General features: G+C 61.7%; 1 protein-coding gene across 1 annotated transcript; it reads right to left on the bottom strand.

The window, feature by feature from the left end:
- Positions 1–1,787: 1,787 nt before the first annotated feature.
- On the bottom strand, positions 1,788–19,192 carry DBH (dopamine beta-hydroxylase). Its single transcript, XM_006062468.4, has 12 exons — positions 18,875–19,192; positions 16,593–16,739; positions 14,577–14,834; positions 13,586–13,762; positions 12,975–13,077; positions 9,337–9,503; positions 6,118–6,261; positions 5,645–5,683; positions 5,040–5,099; positions 4,075–4,202; positions 3,457–3,616; positions 1,788–1,919 (listed from the first exon to the last, which is right to left on the bottom strand). Exons 1-12 carry the CDS (start codon positions 19,190–19,192, stop codon positions 1,788–1,790), a joined length of 1,833 nt encoding a protein of 610 aa, XP_006062530.3.
- Between the last annotated feature and the right edge of the window lie 464 nt (positions 19,193–19,656).

Genomic DNA, 19,656 nt, shown 5'->3' with positions numbered 1-19,656 from the left:
GGGTGCATGTTCTTACAGATGACCCAGGTGGGATGCCCCAGGCGGGGCAGGGGGCGGCAGGGGCCTGTGCGTGGGGCGAACCACACGCTGCCCCCCAGGAAGAGAGCGACCAGCCCGAGGGCAACAGTGAGTGCAGGGGAGGGTGTGTCAGTGGGGGCGGCAGAAGGTTCTGGAACTGGGAGCGATTCCTGGTTGCCACTAATCCTCCAGGGACCCTGGGGGCGGGGGGTGACTTTCTCTCCTGCAGACCTGGGCTCTCCCGTGGGTGAGGCTGGGGCGGGGCGCCGCTGATGCCTCCCAGGGTCTGGGGAACAAAGTGATGGAGGGGCTGGGTAGGGGTGAGGCTGGGGGCCACCTCCAAGCCCTCCCCCAGAGCTCCGGGCTGACGGGACCCCTCAGAGGGAGGGGACTTCCTGGACCAGACGGTCAAGGCCAGCGGCTAGGTGAGCCGCATCTGCCCTCCCTGCAGGGAGGGGCCTCTCGCCCCACTGCCCCCCGAGGCTCTAAAGATGACGGAGGGCTGGCCGCTCTGCAGCCTCTGTCGGGCCTGGCAGCTCACAGCCGTCGTGGCCTGACTTATGGCAGGGGCAGTGTGATTTACAAGACGCGGTGCGCAGCGCCTGGCCTGTAATGAAGTGCTGGCAGGAGGAGAAGTGGTGCTTAGCGGATGGCTGTTGGGGTGTAAGTGGGGGCCCAGAGGCCCATCCATCACCCACCCTCTCCTAGAAGCTGCACAGAGTTTTGCTGAACTGGCTGAACAGAGCTAAATCTGTCTCTCTCGGCAGCAACGATCAAAGAGCTGAACTTGGCCTGAAACGAGCGCCAGCTAAGAGGGAAGGAAGGTGGAGATGACCTGGGAGGCAGGGCCTGGCCGGCAGCACCACCCTGCACCAGCTGCCACCGGGTGCTGGCCCCAGGCGTGAGCCTTATCGTCTCAGCAACCTGCACGACACTGGCCCCGTCTCACAGATGAGAAGACCGAGGGTCGGGGAGGCGGGGCCGGCCTTCTAGCGCAGGTCTGGTTCCAGGGCTTGCTTGCTCTGTCAGCCACCTGTCCCACCGCAGAGAGAAGTGACCTGGGCCATTGACCCCATCTCCCAGGGAGCTGGCACCCAGATCCTGGCCTGGATCCTTGCCATCGCATCCTTTTGGTGGTGGTGAGAGCTGTTCTTAGGCTTTCCCTTTAGGTAGGCGAAAATATCTGTTTACCCTCCAATGGAGCCATTTCCCAGGCGAGTCTCTAACTAGCTAAGTGGTTTGTCCTGCCCCCGTCGGCAGAGAAGACGCCCACTGCGACACACGAGCCGGTCTGCAGGGACACGTTTAAGTGCAACACCGCTTGTACCCATCACACGCAACACCGATCACCCTCCGCGGGCGCTGGGGACGCGGGGCCGGGACAGCTCTCGGGAGTCTGGCCTGCGTCCGGTTGTGGCTCGTGTCCCAGGAGACGGGCACCCCCCAGCCCCAGCGAGATGGCAGGGCTCTCGGGGCTCTGGACTCTAGACTTCCAAGAGGGGTTACCCTTATGCTGTGTCAAAGGGTGTGCAAGGGTCCCGGTCCACCTGGGCCTCGGTGGGTCAGCGAGAGTTGTCACGGGACCCTCTCAGCCATGCAGGGGGTCCCTGGGGGAGAAAGCTGGACCGGACCCTGGTCTCAGGTGGTGGCTTGGTCCAGCCCTCCGTGCTGGGCTGTTCCATGGGGGTCTTCACAGAGTAGGGGGTGCACAGAGCTGCTGTGAGCCCGCAGGGACAGCATGGTGAGGGGAGCGAGGAGACCGCCCACATTCAACCTTTGCCCCCACCGATGTTGAGCACGGTGGGGCCAGCGGGGCTCTGAGCCTGGCTGGCCGGGCAGTGAGGGGTGGGCTCTTCCAACCTGGACACGATCTCAGGCAGGGGCTGCCGATTCCACTCGCCCTGCAAGGAAGGGACGAGGAGGTAAATGGAGGCTGGAGGGGCGAAGTGGGGACCACCTCCCCCAGCACTTCTCCCAGTGACCCTGTGGGTTCCTGCCCTTAAACTCACCTTCTCCCAAACCAAAGCAAACTGCTCATTGCTACGTGGGGGTCCTCACCTGGGAGCCAGGGCTGCCCCCATCTGCCTGCTTGGCCACCCCTCACTTCCTTCAGGGAAGCGGTCAGAAGGCCTGGGTGCAGCCTGAGTGTTCAGCCACTCTCCCCACCCGCTGACTCATACACACGGCTGCGTCAAACGCCACACTTAACCACGTCAGACGTCAGCCCCAAACTGCTCTTTGATGATCCAGTGTTGGCCCCCACCTCGGGGCTGGGAACGTTCGATTAGTGATTAGTCCAGCTCCCAGTGCTTCCAGGAAAGCTGCCTCACAGAGTTGCAGGCTGCGGAGCCTTCTCCACCTAACTCAGCCCCAGCCCAGGCCCTGGGCCCTGCCAGGAGCTTGCAGGGGCTGAGCGAGATGCCTTTAGATCCCAGTGGGTCCCGGATGAGGAGGGAACCCAGCCTGCAGCTTCAGACCCTGACTTCTCACCGCCCCCACCCCCTGAGCGCTGTGTTGTTAGGCTCCGGGGGAGGCTGCGGATGCCCCACTCACACCACTGAGGTTAGTCCCGTGATGTGCCGGTGTGCCAGAGAGGGCGGCACCTTCGGGGGCAGTGGTCAGCACCCTCCGTAGGTGGTCGGCTGTCTGTCTGTCTGGGCCATCTCTCACCACCTGATCTTTGTTTTGTGTGAGTGCTTCTTGCCAGCTCCTTGGGGGAGGAGGCCTGTCACCCACTGGAGTCCTCTAGGGGTTCTGGGGCACAGTGGTGGGCAGAACTTGCTGCTGGGTGTCCGGAAGGGGCGACTGTGTGGCCAAGGGCAGCCGGCCGGCCCCAGCCGCATGCACCCTCCCCCCAACATGGGCAGCCACACCTGGCAGCGGACAAACCACACGCACATGCGCACACACACACAGACACGTGCACACACACGCACACACACGTGTATGCACGCACACGGCAGCACAGCTGGCAGCGGACAAACCACACGCATGTGTGCGCACACACATGTGCGCACGTGCATGCACACGCACGCACACACATGCACACACACGCACACACAGGCAGCCACACCTGGAAGTGCACAAACCACACACATGCATGCGCGCGCACACACGCACACACATGCACACACGGGCAGCCACACACGCATGCACACGTGCACACACATGGGCAGCCACACCTGGAAGTGGACAAGCCACACATAAGCACACGCATGTGCACGGCAGGCACACACGCACACACAGATGCACACGCACACACAGACATGCACGCATGCACGCACATGCACGCACGCACACACATGCGCATGGCAGGCGCGCACGCACGCACACGCACGCATGTGCATGCACGCACACGGCGGCACACCTGGAAGCGGACAAGCCACACACACGCACGCACACACACGCAGACACGCACTCATGCGCACAGCGGCACACCTGGAAGCGGACGGCCGAGGACTTGTTGCAGTGCATGGAGATGGGCGCGAAGCCGTACAGGGCCTTGAGCACCTCGCGGTTGAAGGAGTTCCAGGGCACGGAGGCAAACTGCTCGGGGACAGACGCCTGGGGGCAGGTGCAGACTTCCTCACTGTTGAACCTGGTGCGAGAAGGAGCCGCCCAGAAAGGGGTTTGGGGGAGCGGAGGGGAGCCCAGCAAGGCACCCGTGATGCGTCTCTGCAGAGGGGTGGGGTCCCCAGAGCAGCCCTTCTAGCACACTGCCCTGGCCCTGCCTCCCGCCCTGATGACTAATAGGCTTCATCTCTTGTGCCATCTTGGCTCAGGTGGGAACGGCTGCTCCAGGGCTGGGTGAGGGGCTCCTTGGGCCAAGTCCAGACTCGATAGGAAGCAAGAATGGAGATCCATTGGGGATGCCTGACACCAGCACCTCAAGGTGGGTGGGGGCCTGATTGCCAGTTCCTGCTCACCTTGCTCCTGGGCTCCCTGCTTTCGCCCAGGGCCTGGAGGGTTTGGGGTTGGGGGGAGTGTTCAGGGCCGGGATTCCCCTGCCGTGCCCAGGATGGAAGGCACAGCGGGCACGCCCCATGGAGCCATCACCTGTTCACAAGGTGGAAGTACTTCTGCAGGAAGCCAGGGTCCACGGCGCTCTTGCAGAGCTCCAGCTGCGTCTGGGGGTAGTAGTGCACGTAGTTGACGCACATCTCCTCCAGGATCCCGAAGCCCCCCTGCAGGATGGAGAGGATGCCCGTCAGCACTGGCACGTCAGCGTCACCCCAGACGCCGCCATCCAGCCTCTCTGGGTGTTCAGTGCTTTCACGCACGCACGCATGCACCCACTCATCGCACAAGGCCAGATCGTGTTCTGAGTGGGCAGAGGCCCTGCCCTCCTGGAGTCCTCAGCCTTTGCCAGAGAGACAGACAGCACAGCAGTCAGCCGGCACGTGCAGCTCAGGGAGCGACGCCTCCTCCGCATCCTCAGCTTTATCCCACCTCTGCCGGTCTCAGGAGTCACATGTGGCTGGCCTGTTTCCCTGGGGGCAGGGAGCCCCCTCACGCCCCCAGCCTCTCCCCAGCGCGGGCTCCAGTAGCTGACACATGTCTCTGGCCTTGGCTCTCCGACTAGGGCAGCCATTAAAATAACCCGGGTAGCTCGTTAAAGCAGACATCGCCGGGAGTCACCACCCAGCCTGGGGAGGAACTGATGAGTTTATGTGTTTATCGGGTACCCAGGGGATGTTTGAGGGCAGGAGGAGGAGAAGGGGACAACAGAGGATGAGATGGTTGGATGGCATCACCGGCTCGATGGACATGAGTTTGAGTAAGCTCCGGGAGTTGGTAATGGACAGGGAGGCCTGGCATGCTGCGGTCCATGGGGTCGCAAAGAGTCGGACACGACTGAACTGAACTGAAGAGGGGATGTTAACGCTGGCCCAGGGCCCACCGCGTGAGAGCCCCTGCTTTACTGGCTGAATGAGCGAGGGGCACCCCCGCCCTGCGTTCCAGCGGAGCTGAGACTGGTGCCTGTGCTCTGCGGCAGGGGGCGGGACGTGGGGGTGACTCACCACGGTGGCCAGCCTCCTGTCTTCCGTGTTGTACGTGCAAGAGGTGATGAGCATGTCTCCCTGGAGGGCCGAGGCGACAGACGCCCTCAGTGCCTGCCCGCCTGGGGTCCAGGTGCCCCGGGCTGGACCCACGAGTGACCACAGTGGTCGGTCCCCCTGAGGAACACGACAGTGGCCCCCCGGGGTCCCCACACTTGAGGACCACCCTGGAGTGTCCCCAGGGAGTGATGACCAGTCGACTTCTCTGGCCCCTTCTTACTGGGGCCACAGGCCAGCTGGTGGCTGCATGGGGCTGGTCGGATGTCACAGCCTGCGTTTGGGTGAGCCCCCACCCTGCTCAGGAGTGCCCTGCTGCATGGTCAGCGACCCACCAGTGAGCCCCAGGCCCTCATCTCTCCTTGAAGCTCTCAGGTCTGTGGTCCTCTGATCAGGCGGGAGGAGGCCTGTGGCCCCGAGTGCCCTCTGGTCCTTGCCCCTCCAAGGGCCCCCTGTGCAGCCCTGGGGAGTCTCAGAGCTGGTTCTGGAAGGCCTTCCACAGCCTCTGCCCTCTCCATCCTTCCTGCCCTCCCCGCACCTCGGTCTCCTGCCCCAAACCAGGCACTCACCGGGTGGACAGACACGACCTTCTTCAACATGCGGATCTCCTGGGGTGGGCAGAGCAGAGGGCGGGGAGGGCAAGGAAGAGGCGAGACTTCAGAGTCCTGCAGACGCAGTGCCCCCTCTCCCCCGCTGCCCCACGACCTTCTGGGGGGTGCCAGGATGGCTAAGTGAGGCCTCCGGCCGGGAGGCCATTAGGACTAGAAGGTGGTCATCTAAGATGGAGGTCACCGTCAAGCTGCCCGGGTCCCCCAAACCCCCCAGTTGGCTGCATGCCAGAGTCCACCACCGGAGTCCCTCCCTACATCAAGCCCCTGACAGGATGCGACTGGCTGGGTGGGCTCCTCCAGTGTGTGGGCCTGGCCCAAGAGAAGGAGCACAGGATTGGGGTGTGGTGTCGGGGAAGAGAAGGTCAAACGGGGCCCCGGCCGTGCCCTGGCGGGCCTGGCGGGGCGGGGGCGGGTGGGGTGGGGGTCCCCACCTGGAAGTGCGGGCTGTAGTGGTTGTCCCTGTTCACGATCTCTGTCTCCCGGCCGTCCCTGGCCAGCACCGTGACCACCTTCCGGCCCGTCAGGTGCGTGTGGAGCTGAGAGGCGAAGATGTGAATCCCCGAGGCGGGCAGGGCCTGCAGGGCGAGGCAGGGTCAGGGCCTGGCACATGGCCGCCGCAGCCCCCAGCCCACGGGCGGCCTTGCACCTGGGCGGCCCTGGCCCTTCCTCCTCCCCAGTCGGGCGAGGCGCTGGCCGTCCCAGCCGTGGCCGGGCAGCACCAGGGAGACGGGCCAGCCCTCACATCACCCCAGGGCAGAAGACGACGTCCCAGACATTCCCCCGACGTGACGCTCACGCGGTTTAGACGGAAAGCATCCTAATTCGTCGAGCGATTCTCCACCACACATCATCTCCCTGACCTCGCACCGCCGTGCCGTCCACACGGTTGGCAGCTCCATCACCGAGTGACCACAGGTTGCTGCACCTCTGAAGGTCACCTGACTCCCCCTCCGTGCCTCCAGCTTGCTCTGTGCCAGCCACCGCCCCTGCCCTTGGTCATTAGGGGCACCCTCTGGCCCTTGCAGTGATGGAGGGCTGGGAGACCTTATGGCCACGTGTGTGACAACTGGGAGCCCCTGCCGATGGGTGGGACCATGAGTCTCTCCCCTCTGGTCCCCAGAATTCAGATGTGTGAAAGGTGCAGGGGGATTGCTATTTGGGGCCTATGGTTGAAAACACGGTGCTTCTTCTGGGCTTGTCTTCAGCCGGGATGTCTAGACCAGGACAGACTTCCGAATGCGGAAGCTGTGCCCCTTGGGGGTCTGCCAACGGAGACGAGACCCCCACTCTTCCAGAAGCCCTTCCACGAGCGTCCACAGAAATGCGATTTTCCCAAAGAACGTACTATTGGAAGGGGAACAAGAACACAGCTCTTTTTGTTTTGTGCTGTTAAGTACTTAGAGACTCTGCGGAGAGGAGGCAGGCAGGCCCTTGTTTCCAGGCTGGCAAGAGGTGTGCTCAAGGTCAGCGGGTCAACACGACCCGGGTCCTGCCGGCACAGGGCAGGGACTGGCCGGGCCCCTCCTCGCGGGGGAGTGTGCAGCCGCAGGCCCGGGCCCTTCATACGGCCAGGAGTCACCGTGTTCTGGGGACGCGGGACGCGGTCAGACGCGGCTGTGGTTACAGTTTCTCAGCCTCATCTCAGACGGAGTTGATCCGCCGTGGACGCTGACGAGGTCCACGCAGCCCACCAGCTCTGTCTCAAGGGCACTTTGCTTGCCTAAGGCTTCGAGGAGCCCCCCGCCGAAGGACAAATCCCAGGGGATCCACTCATGGGAAGACAAATCCACTCTAAACCTCACCGCAGAGCAGGCCGCGCCTGACGTCTCGCTCCATACAGGCAGGCTCCGTGGCCCCCGCGGGCCCCACGCTCCTCATCTGTTGGGTGGATATGCTAACCCTCACCTGGCTCTGTGGCAGCGAAGGGGCCACGCGCGGCAGGGTGTTCGCAGCATTCACAACAGACTGAGAAGTAACCTCCGCCAAATAGAAACCACCAGAGTAAGACAGACAGCCCACCGGGAACACTGGACAAAGTTACGAGCAGATATTCACAGAAAAGGAGGGCAGATGGCCTAGAGGTCGGTGCCCAGGTCCTCAGCGTCTATAAATGTGTCCTGAGGTCCGTCGCCCAGTCGTATCTGAGTCTTTGCCACCCCATGGACTGTAGCCCTCCAGGCTCCTCTGTCCATGGGATTCTCCAGGCAAGAATACTGGAGTGGGTGGCCTTTCCCTCCTCCAGGGTATCTTCCCAACTCAGGGACCCAACCCAGGTCTCCCGCATTGCAGGCGGATTCTTTACCGTCTGAGCCACCAGGGAAGCCCAAGAATACTGGAGTGGGTAGCCTAACCCTTCTCCAGGGAAACTTCTTGACCCAGAAATCAAACCAGGGTCTCCTGCATTGCAGGCAGATTCTTTACCAGCTGAGCTACCAGGGAAGCCTACTTCTATAAATAGGGGAATTCAAATGGAACAGCAGGGATGTTTTTCTCCCAATGATTGACACGCTAAGACACTGATAACACGGTGGTTGGGTAAGTCTGGGGCACAGGGCACACCCCAGTACTGTGGGGGAGGAAAGCTCCGAGTGGGCTTTCTGGGGGCCGTTTTACCAGAGTCATCCCAATGAAAGCTCACATCCCCGTGCATGGCAGCTGCGCCTCTAGAATCCACCCGGCACACGTCTCCTGAGTGCACATAAATTCCCTGGAGGGCTTCTTCCCATCAGTGGGAAGTTAAGGCAGCCTGGATGCTGGTGATGAGGGGACAGGTCAGCCCCAGCCAGAACTGGGGGAGGCAGGGGGCACGGAGCACCCAGAATCTGGGGAGCCCCTTTCACTCCTCCGGAAGCTCAGGCCCTCCCTCTGCTCAGGAGACTGATGTTACCTGTGCCCACCTGCCCCTCGCAGCCCCGGGGACCAGTGCTCCCTCGTGTGCTCTGCCCTGGGCGCCTGGCTGGTCTCAGGTGATGAAGTTCCCACTTCATCCGTGCTGCTCATCGGTTAAAGGGCAAGTCACGGACGAACTATTCAATTTGTTTTGAAGCATGCAAGTGAACGGGCTTGTAGCAACAAGCAGGGAAAACATCTAGAAGGAAACAAAAGATCCAAGAACTGGCAGCCAGGGCAGAGGAGAGGACACTGCGCTGAGGGGGCCTTGGTGGTTAGCTGCGTTTTTCCACGGTGAACGCGTGCCTGTCTCACTCATGGCTGAACTCGTATTTTCAGTGCTGGCTGGGATGTGGACTGAATGCGTGCATGCTAAGTTGCTTCAGTCGTGTCCAACTCTTTGTGACCCTTTGGACTGTAGCCTGCCGGGCTCCTCTGTCCATGGGATTCTCCAGGCAAAGTACTGGAGTGGGTTGCCATGCCTTCCTCCAGGGGATCTTCCTGATCCAGGGATTGAACCCAAGTCTCTTACGTTTCCTGCGTTGGCCAGCGGGTTCTTTACCACCAGCCCCACCACCAAATGGGGGCCCACAGTTCTTGCTGGAGAGGGCGATGCAGAACACGCAGCCACAGGAAGGCTCCTTGGGGTCAGGGGGCTGGGGAGGCTGCAGAAGCTGCAGGGTCGGGGGAGCGAGGTCACAGCTGCTGGCCTTGGTGCCCACCCTCGGGCCTCAGCAGGAGAAGCGGGCGGTGCCACTCACCAGCTGGGTGCACTTGTCTGTGCAGTAGCCGGTGAGGACGAAGGCCGTCTCCTGCGGGGGGATGGCCATCACAGGCGTGTACGCCAGGCCCAGCTCCATGATGCCCGCGTCGAAGCGCCGCAGCGCGGCCGTGTAGTACAGGCGGATGCCCGAGGAGTCGCGCCGGCCTGGGGGGAGGAGGGACGGAGGTGAGCGGAGGCCCTGGCCCCCAGCCCCGCACATGACCCCCCACCGCCCTCAGCCAGGAGGCGCCGGGCACCCGCGCCTGCTGCCCCTGCCTTTGTCCCCACACCCTTTACTGCAGGCAGACGCCATGGTTACTGGAAGACAAATTCACACACCCCGCGCGGTTCCCATAGGGAGAGAAAGAGCTATTGTTTCTGCGAAAACGAGGCAAGTGCTCTGGGAAGACTTAACTAAGGCAGCAAACAAAAACCGAAAATGGTGCTGTTAAACCGGGCAGGGCGAGACGCCTGCCGTGGGCTTGGGAAGCTGGCCAGTCCCTCCGAGGGCTGGGCAGGCGCCTTGATGCTCTTCCCGTGAGTTCACAGGTCCCTGAGCTGGAATCCACCCACAGCACGAACTGCTCAGTTTGGATGGAGAGGAGGGCACGGCCAGTCTTACAGAGGAGCCTCCGCCCCTGAGCAGGTGAGCGCGGGTTTGCGTGGTGAAGTCAGCAGGAAGTATTTAAGGCACGTCCTTCTGGGGCTCCCTCGTTGATTCCTGTCCTGCAGGGTTGACCCAGGGCTTGCATCTCCTGGGAGGACGTCCCAGGAGAAACCTGAGAAGGAGCGTGGGCTCCTGGGGAGAGGTCCTGGAGCTCCCCCTGGCTCACACACCGTCCTGGGCTCCGTTTGCTCAAGTGTGCTGTGTGATCTCTGGCAAGTTGCTGTCCCTCTCTGGGCTCGAAGTCAAAGGCCTCATCCAAAGAAGAATCATCGCTTCTGCCCATCACGGTCCAGCCACACCTGCCGGCTCTTCTTGCCATCAGCTAATTGGCGAGTCCAAAAACTTCCTGGGCAGCCTCCCAGTGGTCATGTGCAGCTGATGGCCGGAGGTCCGGGGATGCTGGCACCCACAGGCCTCTAGCGACTCCTCCCTGCCCTCTCCCTGCCTGGAATTGCTCAGCGAGGCCCTGAGCAGTTCAGGTCTGGTCCCACGGGGGAGGAGTGGAGGCTGAACATGGCTCACCCCCTCAGGATATGCAGGAGAGCTGGGAGCCGGGCAGAGAGCCCATGGAACCAAAGAATCATCGTCCCACGTTATAGATGGGGAAACTGAGGCGCAGAGCCTGAGCTAAAGTCCCTGCTCAAGAACTGCAGGGCTGGGAAGTAGCCGAGCTGGAATGCAGCCCACGGCGACTTTGGTGCTGGGCTGTCTCCCTGCTCAGCTGCTCTGAGGTGGAACCAAGAACACCCCCTCTGCCTCCAGCCCCCTTGCACCAGCCACCACCCCCCACCACCACCACCGCAGTGTCCAAACTCAGCCTCTGTGTCTCTGGGCTGATTACATCAGAGGATAATAATAAAAAGGGAGATGCAATTGGTTAAAATTCAGACAGGGATTAAATAATGAAATAATTGTGGAATTTTGATATTTATAGAAAAGAGATCCATCTCCAGATTTTGCAAAGCGACAGGAGCGTCCTTATATTTGGCAAAGGATCCATAAATACAAGCAGATAATCAGGAAAGGACAGACTTCCTTGACGCTTAAGGAGTTTTCGAAAATCCATTTGCTTTCAGGTTTTAAATGAGCCATAAATCCCATACCACACTAAGGCCCAAGCTGACTTATGGTCCTCTCTGTGCGTGCAGCAGATAATTCTAGCGGTGGCAGAAGGTATTAATTATGCGGCCAGGAAGAAATCGCTGGCGGCTACCAGTCAAGCTCACCCCCGGAGCCTGCACCCCGTTGGGAGCGCTGTGTCCCAAGCCTTCACAGCCCCAGAGCGGCTGAGCGAGTGAGTGAGCACGGGCAGGGGGAGGGTGCCCCACGCCTGGTCACACCACCAGGGAGAGACGGGCTGGGCCCAGCCTGGAGCTCAGGTTCTTATCAGACCATTTCTACCCTTCATTACACAAATGAAACGTCATTTAAAAAAAAGTGAGTGAGAAGAAGCCTGTGTGGCTATATATGGCGGAAGACGCCAGTAAAACAGGGAGGAAAACCCTCTCAGTTTCTGGGGTAGTATCAGCTGGCATCACCCTCCTAAAGACTGACCCTGTGCCCACCTTCGGGTGCAGAGCGACCCAGCCGTCCTGCTCTCTGGCCCCCACCTCACTTTCCCAGCCCCTATGCTGCAGCCAGGCCAGACCACCTATGTTTTCTGGAACATGCTGGCCTTGCCCACCTCCATGTCTAGGCACAGCCTGTCCCTCCATCTGGAACGCAGCACGTGTCGGCTTCCCTCGTGAAAAGGCTCCTTGTCCTCCAAGCCGCCACCATGCTGCCCGGACCACCGAGACTCCTCCTTTCATACCTCCTGGCCCCCTGCTTGCGTCTCCCTTCTGAGAAGCCTTTGCACCTTCCTGGACCTGAGGTCTGCTGTGGTCGATCGGGGAACAAGATCACACTGCTTCCCACACGGGGGGTCTCGTGGGTTTCTGTCTGCTGAGCATGGACTCAACAGTAGGAGGCAGACGGAGGCCACCCCTCCAGCACCCAGGGCAGACATCTCCAATCAATCCCAGATGCCTTTCCAGGCGCCGTCGCCGAGGGCCACTCAGAGGAGAGCCAGGCAAGCAGGACCTGTTTGCTGCCCTGACTCAGAACACGTGGAAACAAAGCCCCGTTGTCACACACACACTCCAGGCACACATTTGCTCCATCGAGAGAAGCAGGAGGGAGGTCCATGGCCAGAAATGCCCCTGTTGAGCCAGGCATGCCCCTTGCCCCTGGAGACAGTCTGGGGCCGTGCCTCCTCGTGGTCAAGCCATCGGAGGCTGGGTTCTGGGGCAGGGATGATGTTGGCTTGGAGGGCCCTGCTTTCTGCTATCCAGCCAGGTGCCTTGTCCCAGCCCATGCTGTTCTGGGGACGGAAGAAGATGGGAAGCACCCCTCGTGCTCAGGGGTAGGGGGCGTCTCTGGGTCTTAGCAGCCTCACAGAAGTTAGACTTCCAGGGGATACGGTGTATGCAATCCCCTCCAGCTGACACCCTCTCTCCACTGTCTGTGTCCCCTTTGGTCGGCACACCCTGATACTAGCCGTCTTCTCTGCAGGTGCTAGCAAGGAAACGCTGTGGGGAGGGGTGAGCTGTGTCCTACCCTGGCCTCAATTTCCTCATCTGCAAAATGGGCACACAAGAAACCTCAAGCTGCCTTCCCAGGTGGTTCCCGGGGCAGTGGCAGGGCAGCAGCAGCTGGTGTTTGTGGAGGGGGAGGGGTGAGGTGCTGGGCCCCTCCTGTGTGGGTGTGCGCCTTTAAGAGCCCACCGCAGCCACAGGAGACGGGCAGAGAGGAGGCTGAGAGGGCCACAGGCCACAGTGGGTCAGGCGACAGGCAGGCTGGACTCGGGGGAGAGGACGCAGGCTGAGTCCTGCCAGCCCGGCTACCCCCCTGGGACACGGCAAGTCCATGGGCTCCCGAGGGCAGGTCAGAGGCAAGTAAGAAGGGCAGCGCGTCTCGGACAACCCTACCTGTTATCACCAGCGGGTTGTGGTAGTGAACTTCCAGGCGGAGAAATCTGGAGGAGCCGGGCCCCCCGAAGGCCAGGCCCGCTTCCTCTGGGTAGTAAAAGGCCTGCGGGGGGCAAAGGGAGGGCTCAGCCCAGAAGACAGACGGGGCAGGCACCAGGGGAGGCCCTGGGGGGGTCAGGGCAAATCCACCCCCATGCCGGAGCCTGAGCTGAAAGGGTGGGGGCGAGGGTTGGTGGGGCAGCCAGATTAGAACGACGCTCCCCCGCTGATGGGCAGCTCATTACCAGCCCACACAGTGCTCCTGTTAGACTTGAGGTCAGGGGGTGCAGAGAGCTCTTAACCCCAGGCGAGCCCACCGCCCAAGCCCACCGCTGAGCTGCTGGAGGAAGCTGCTGGAAGACCCTGGACGCAGCCAGGGTGGCCCCGGGACCACCCTGTGCACAGTCCCCTCCAAATCCAGCGGAACTTGACGGGGAGCGAGAATGATGCCCATGAGGGAAGGAACAGGGGCTGGAGGAGGCATCTGTGGCTCCAAAGAGCCATGGGACTCCAGCGGCGTAGAGGCAGTGGGGAGAGGGGGCACCCCGGGGAGACGCGGGAGGGGCACGCACCTTGGCGCCCAGGGCCCAGGCGGCCAGCACGTGTCGGCAGAAGTTGAGCCGCTGCGGCTTCATCTTGGAGTCGCAGGGCCCGCTGAAGTGGGGGATGGTCTCGAACTCGGCGGCGCACTGGAAGACCTCCATGTGGTGCACCAGCGCCTCGTTGCCCTCGGTGACGATCGGCTCGTACTGTGGGGTGGGCGCCCGCTGAGACCCCGCCCCCACACGCTCACCCCCACTGAAGCCCCCCTCCCGAGTGGGCCTCTGCTTGCCCATCTGTAAAATGGGAGGGCTGCACCCGGTGGTTTCTGGGGAGCCTCGAGTCCAGGGTTTTGGGAGCTAACCCACCACCCGGGAACCAGTCAGGATCTGCCAGAAGGTCATGGTGAGAGCTGAAGCAGAGGGAAGGGGTCCCGGGCAAGTCATTTCTTGGTTGGGGGGGACAGGAAGTCAGCAGTCCTTGCGAGAAAGCAGCAGGGGCTGGAGACACGGAGATTGCTCGAGGCGAAGCCTAAGCCTAGGGGGCAGGTGCAGCTGTGAGTCTGTCCCGTCGCGTCCTGCTGTGTAAGTTGGGGGCTCACACAGCCTCTCTGGGCCATACACCCTCGACTGGAAATAAGGATGATGGTCTGTAGGGCTGTGTGTGTGGTGCTGGGAGGATGGAGTGGGTAAACCACTTTCCCTTCCCCTGGAGCCAGACAAAGAGTAATTCAGCAGGTATTGTCATTCTTGTTGTGTCTCCGGGTGCATGTTCAGAGCAACTGAGCTCTGAGCTGAGCTGTTATTTCCAGGGGGAGGGTGGCCTGACAGACAGACAGACAGATAGACAGCCATTCCCATCCCAGGGGAAGATGCAGAAATCAAGACATTGGTTGGTCCAGGCTGGAAGCCGGGGTGCAGCAGCTCTGGGGGGGTGGAGCGAGCAGGGCAATGGGGGTCAGAGCATGCGTGGGGCTGGACCCTGGACAGCTCTCCAGGAGTGGACACGCCGGGGCCCGCGTACCATGACGATGTGGTGCCGGGGGAAGCCGTCTGGGAGCTCGGTCACGTAGCACCAGTACGTGGTCTGCTGGCCAGGGATGAGGACGTCAGGGGCGCGGATCTCCATGGTGCGTGTGTCTGTGGGCAGGGCCGGCTGCAGGATGCTGGGCTTCAGCAGCTGCACCCTCTGCAGCCCCGTGCGCAAGCCGGACATGTTGATGGCCTCCAGCGACCGGAGCGGCTCCTCCAGGAGTCCGTACACCAGGTGGACGGTGCCGTCCTGCAGGCAAGATGGGGCCTCGTCACTCATAGCCCCAAGCCCAGCTCCTGGTGAGCGGGAGGCTGCCGGGTCCCTCCCCACTGTGACATGCTTGGTTCTCATCTCTGTGAAGGACGGAACCTTCAGGCTCTGTGTGAACTGGGCTGGGATTAAATCCAAGGCCACCCACGCCCAGAGCCCATGCATTAATACCTTTTGTCTTCCCAAATGCCCTCAATCTACATTTGCTTAGTGTCCGGTTCAACTAACCATTGCTGGGTCGCTGTGAACGAGGCTGGCTCATCTGGGACCCTGGATCCCTCTGCCTCCCCCGGGTCCCTCTGCCTCCCCCAGGTCCCTGGGAACAGGGCTGTTCTCTGCACAGGTGTCTCAGAGCTCCAGGCCGGAGGTTGCCCCGCACCAGACTAGAAGCTCTGAGCTGAGCACACGTGGGCATCAGACACCCTGCAAAGTTCGGGGAGAGGGTGCTCTGCCCGCCCTTGCCTCCTCCATGGGTAAGCAAGCAGGAGGGTTGAGGACTCGGGTGACCTTCTGGAAGTGACAGGGACAAAGCAGGTGATTAAATAGTTAATCCCACTAGCGGATTCTAAGTAGGAAAAAGTACGGGAGACCCCTGAATGTTAATGATTACTCAAGAAGCGTTTGCTTAACCTCAGAACCAAGCAACAAAACCATACAGAAGAAGCAAGAGACGCGCCCCCTCCAAGTAAGAAAACAACGGTGGCACGAGGCCCTCAGCCCTGCCAGTGAGCTCCGTGAGTTAGGGCATGCCCTCTGCACACAGGAAGAGCAGTGCTTTGTGGACCTGGCTTGACCATGTAGGGACAGGGAAACTCCCCTGCCCGACCGGGAGGAGGAGCTGACGACGGAAGCGTGATGTCTACTCAAGAAAGACAGAGAGGGTCTTCTCCCCATCCCACTTCTCCTTTGGTTATAAAACTGTGGCCCACTAAGTTCTCGGGTTGCAGCACTCTCTTGCCTCCCAAGCGTCCTGTTCTCATGAACCCCTTCTTCTCGATCCCTCTGCCCCAGGCTGGATTCTTCCTACACTGAGACAGGAAGGACTGGCGCTGTCCGGAGCCCCCGGAACACCACCTGTCTGTTTCAGGACTTATCCTGGCCCCGCTCTGTCCCCAGCGTGCCATGGGTCCCCTGGCACGTCCTCCCCCATCATGCTGCAAAGATAACGCAAGACCATGGGTGTCGACGTGCACTGAAAAGTTAGGTGGATTTTGTCTTCAAGAGAAAACTGGGCTGTTTTTCCCTAAGGGTCTCGGATCCGCTGTGGCCGTGAATTCCTGGACGGAGCAGGTTGAGCCTTACTTGTAGGTCCCTTTCTCCCTTTGCAGGCAGGTAAACTGAGGCCCAGTGGAGGCGGGGGCTTGCCCTGAGCCTCACAGCCCATTGGCCAACCAGGGCCGGGTGGGGGGACCAACGTCTCCTGGAGAGTCTTCTCCAGAATTCCACTGAAGATGCTGGACCCAAAGGAGAGAGCGAGTCCAGGGCAAGGTCACTCAAGGCTCCATTAGAAGGCTTCGGGGCGAGACCCACGTCTAGAAACATGTCAGCTAAGTGTCAACCAAGAGCTGCTTATTCAAAGCATCAGAGGCTGAGAGCAGAGCTGGCTTCTCCCAAGCTGCCTTGTCCCTGCCCAGCTGCCCCTGGGAGCCCCTCTCTCTGCGGGTGAGGGGCCCGGGATGCTGCCCCAGGACGTTAAGACGGCCCCACCCCGCCCACGGCAAGCGGGCCGCCACCCACCTCGATGAGGTAGTCGTTGGGGTCACAGGTGCCAAAAGGCCTCTTGAAGAGCAGGTACAGGCCTTCTGGAGTCCTCTGTGCCCGCAGAAGCTGGTAATCCTGCTGGGAGTCCAGGTGGACCTGCCCCTTCTGGTCACTCCAGGCATCCTGCAGAGACAAGGTCAGGCTTGGAGCCCAAGCGGCCAGGCCGAGGGGGCGGGTGGTCACCCACAGCACAGTCCCTGGACACACCCCGCCCTGGGGTGCCTGGCCTTGACAGGTGACCTCAAATGCCAGCCGGCGCTGGTCGGCCATGCAGGTTCCCAGACCTCTGGGTGGGACCCAGAACCTGTATTACTCAGGAGATGCCACGACTGGGAACGTGGGGTCCTGGACAAAGAATCCCTCTTGGTCTGGGGGACAGCGGCCTGACAGTACATGGAGCCTTGGAGAGGGGAGACGTGGAGAATGAGGGGAGAGATGCTGGCAGTGGGGTGTGGGCACCAGCCCATGCTCAAAGGCCCCGAGAGAGAGAAGCCCTGCACCTGTGCACCTCACTCGAGTCCCAGCTTTGCCTGGAGAAGGTAAACTGAGGCCCCGGAGCACACAGCCCCACTGCCGGTCCCCAGGATGTTCAAGGGCGGTGGCTCTGGCCAGCCCCTCCCCTCCCCTATCCCCAGCTGCCCCCTGGCACCCAGCTCTAAGGCCCGGCCACCCAGGGGCTCCAGGCCAGGGCACCAAAGACAGCCCCTGGGCCAGGTGGCTGCGAGGGAGGCCCTGCCCCGACCAGCAGGTGAGGAGCAACGCGGGCCAGAGCTATTCGGCCTCAGAATGCTTTCAAACCCTGCATTCAGGGCGGCGGCACATTTTCTTCATTTCCTTGAGGAAAAAAAGAAAAAGAAACCCACGAAAGATTTTGCCAAATCTTCCCCCTGGAGAAAAGCGCCGTGACGAAGCTCCTGCCGGGGGACGCTGGGGATCCGCAGGACTCAGTTCAAACGGAAGCAGAAACTTAGCCTGTGAGCCTTCAGCTGGAAATCTAGAATGTATTTGTTGAACATATTGCTAGAGGAGGAAAAACAAGCCTGACATTTGTTTGCATAGGAATTTGTTGTGCAAATTAATCTTGCCTGTGCGGGAGGATGCGAAAGTCACCCCAGCTCTCTTGGCAGCCGGGGAAGCTGGGCCCGGGGCTCGCTGCTCCTCTGGGACCGGCTTGGAGCCGTGCTGCCCCGGTCTTCCTGGGCCGTGACCCAGAGCCACTGAGCTGCCTCGTGTGGGGGAGGCGGGGAGGCCCAGAGCCAGTGGCCCCCATCCCATCCGGCTGGTGGTCAGGCTCGCCCAGGCTCCCGCCTCCCCGGAAAACGGGCAAAGCTCCTTCCTGCCTGCAGAGCTGTGGTGGGGGTTGGACGGAGCACCCCTGGGGTTCCAGAAAGATCAGCGAAGGGTGTCAGCTCGTGTGAACCCCCTTATCCAGAGAAAGTGGAGAGGCAGAATTGTACCCACTCTGCAGATGGGCAACACGAGGCTGGGAGGCCCCTCCTGAGCCTGGCTAGCCAGTCCAGCCGGATTCCCACTCTTCAGGAAGTAAGAGCCCCTCTGCCCACAGATCAAGTGCCTGCTGACTTGCAGGAGCGTGTTAGCCCTCCTGGGTCTGTGTCCCTGAGAGAGCAGATTTGGCCCCCCGGGGAGGCGGGGGTAGAGGAAGCTGGGGCGGTGCTTAGGGCAGGATGGCTGGGCTCTCCCCACGCAGGGGGGCCCTCTGCAGTCTGTCCAGGGCCCCGCAAGCCCCTCTCCTCTGAAGGGCAATCTCCCTGCTCCTCCACCCTTTCCAGCAAGAATTGAGGGTGAATTTGGGGTGTGGAGTGAGGTGTGCGCCTCAGTGCGGATGGTTCCTTCCAGGCCGGGTGCACAGGTCACCCACGTGTGCAAGCACCAGCTCCCAGGCGGCGCAGGCTGGGCCCCTCGCTTGGGTGCGTGTGAGCTCCACACACCGTTTGTGCAGGTGGGGGGGTGGGGGCCGCCCTCCTGAGGGTGACAGGGAGGTGTGGAGAGGCTGTGCTTTATGTGGTGAGCGTGTCCCCCGTCTTGGGCTGCGCTCCTTGGGTGTGCCGGGCAGTCAGGGAAGCTACCTGTTTCGCATCTTGACCTCACGTCGGCATCTGAGACGCCCAAGCTTGGGACACAGGGATGCTCAGATACAGGGGACCAGAGAGGCGAGAGGGAGACTTCCTTTGCCAGGTTCGGGAGGGCGAGTGCAGAGAAGGGCAGGATCGGGGGCGCTGGGGTCGGGGAGGACTCACCCCGAAGTAGGCGCCGTCCCTGTCAGTCCAGAGCACCACCAGATCAGCATTCTCCAGCTCCCCTCGGTCCGACATCCCGAACAGGACACCAGCCTTGAGCTCCCGCACCAGGAGCTGGAAGTAGACGGTCTCCTGCGCGTAGCTGACGTTCCAGGACAGCTCCAGGGTCCCCTCGGGGTCCAGGGGGATGTGGAAGGGGAAGGGGCTCTCGGCGGGGGCCGAGCCCTGCAGCGCAGCCACGAGGATGACCAGGAAGACGGCCACCGCGGTGCCGTACATGGAGGCCGCCTCGCGCACGCTGGGGCTGGGGACCTGCATGGCTGGGCGAGTGCGGCCGCCCCACCTGGCCATTTATGTCCCGGGCGCCCGGGGAGGTGGGCCCAGGCTGCACCGGTAATCTCATTTGTCTGGTGGGGAATTCAATTGTCCCAGCGACCCTCCCACCAGCCCGGGCCCCCAGGCCAAAAGCTTTTCTGCCCTCGTTTCTCCTAATTGTCACTAATGACGCATGGACATCATCAGCGGGAATCGAAGCAGACGGGCTGATTTCATTCCCTCTGAATGGTCCCCGAGAGCCATCCGGGAAGGGCTCCTCCCTGCGGGCGCCCTCCAGCTGAGCACCGGGCTGACAACCAGGGCCTGTCCCCGCACGGCTGGCAGGCGGGGCCGTGCCGCCCCATTTGTGGATGGGCAGACCGAGGCTCCGTGGGGTTATTTCCAAGGTTGTGGTGGTGGTGGTGGTTTAGTTGTGAAGTCGCGTCTGACTCCTTTGTGACCCCATG

The sequence above is a fragment of the Bubalus bubalis genome, chromosome 12 (assembly GCF_019923935.1).
Source record: "Bubalus bubalis isolate 160015118507 breed Murrah chromosome 12, NDDB_SH_1, whole genome shotgun sequence".
Classification (NCBI taxonomy): Eukaryota; Metazoa; Chordata; class Mammalia; order Artiodactyla; family Bovidae; genus Bubalus; species Bubalus bubalis.
This window is presented reverse-complemented; position numbering and strand designations above follow the sequence as displayed.

Excerpts from the sequence above, each read along its gene's own strand:
- DBH (XM_006062468.4), bottom strand. The coding sequence starts at position 19,192 with ATGCAGGTCCCCAGCCCCAGCGTGCGCGAGGCGGCCTCCATGTACGGC. Across the intron at positions 5,100-5,644 it reads AGGTCGTGTCTGTCCACCCG|GGAGACATGCTCATCACCTC; the intron begins GTGAGTGCCTGG and ends TCGGCCCTCCAG. Across the intron at positions 4,203-5,039 it reads ACAGGAGGCTGGCCACCGTG|GGGGGCTTCGGGATCCTGGA; the intron begins GTGAGTCACCCC and ends TCCATCCTGCAG.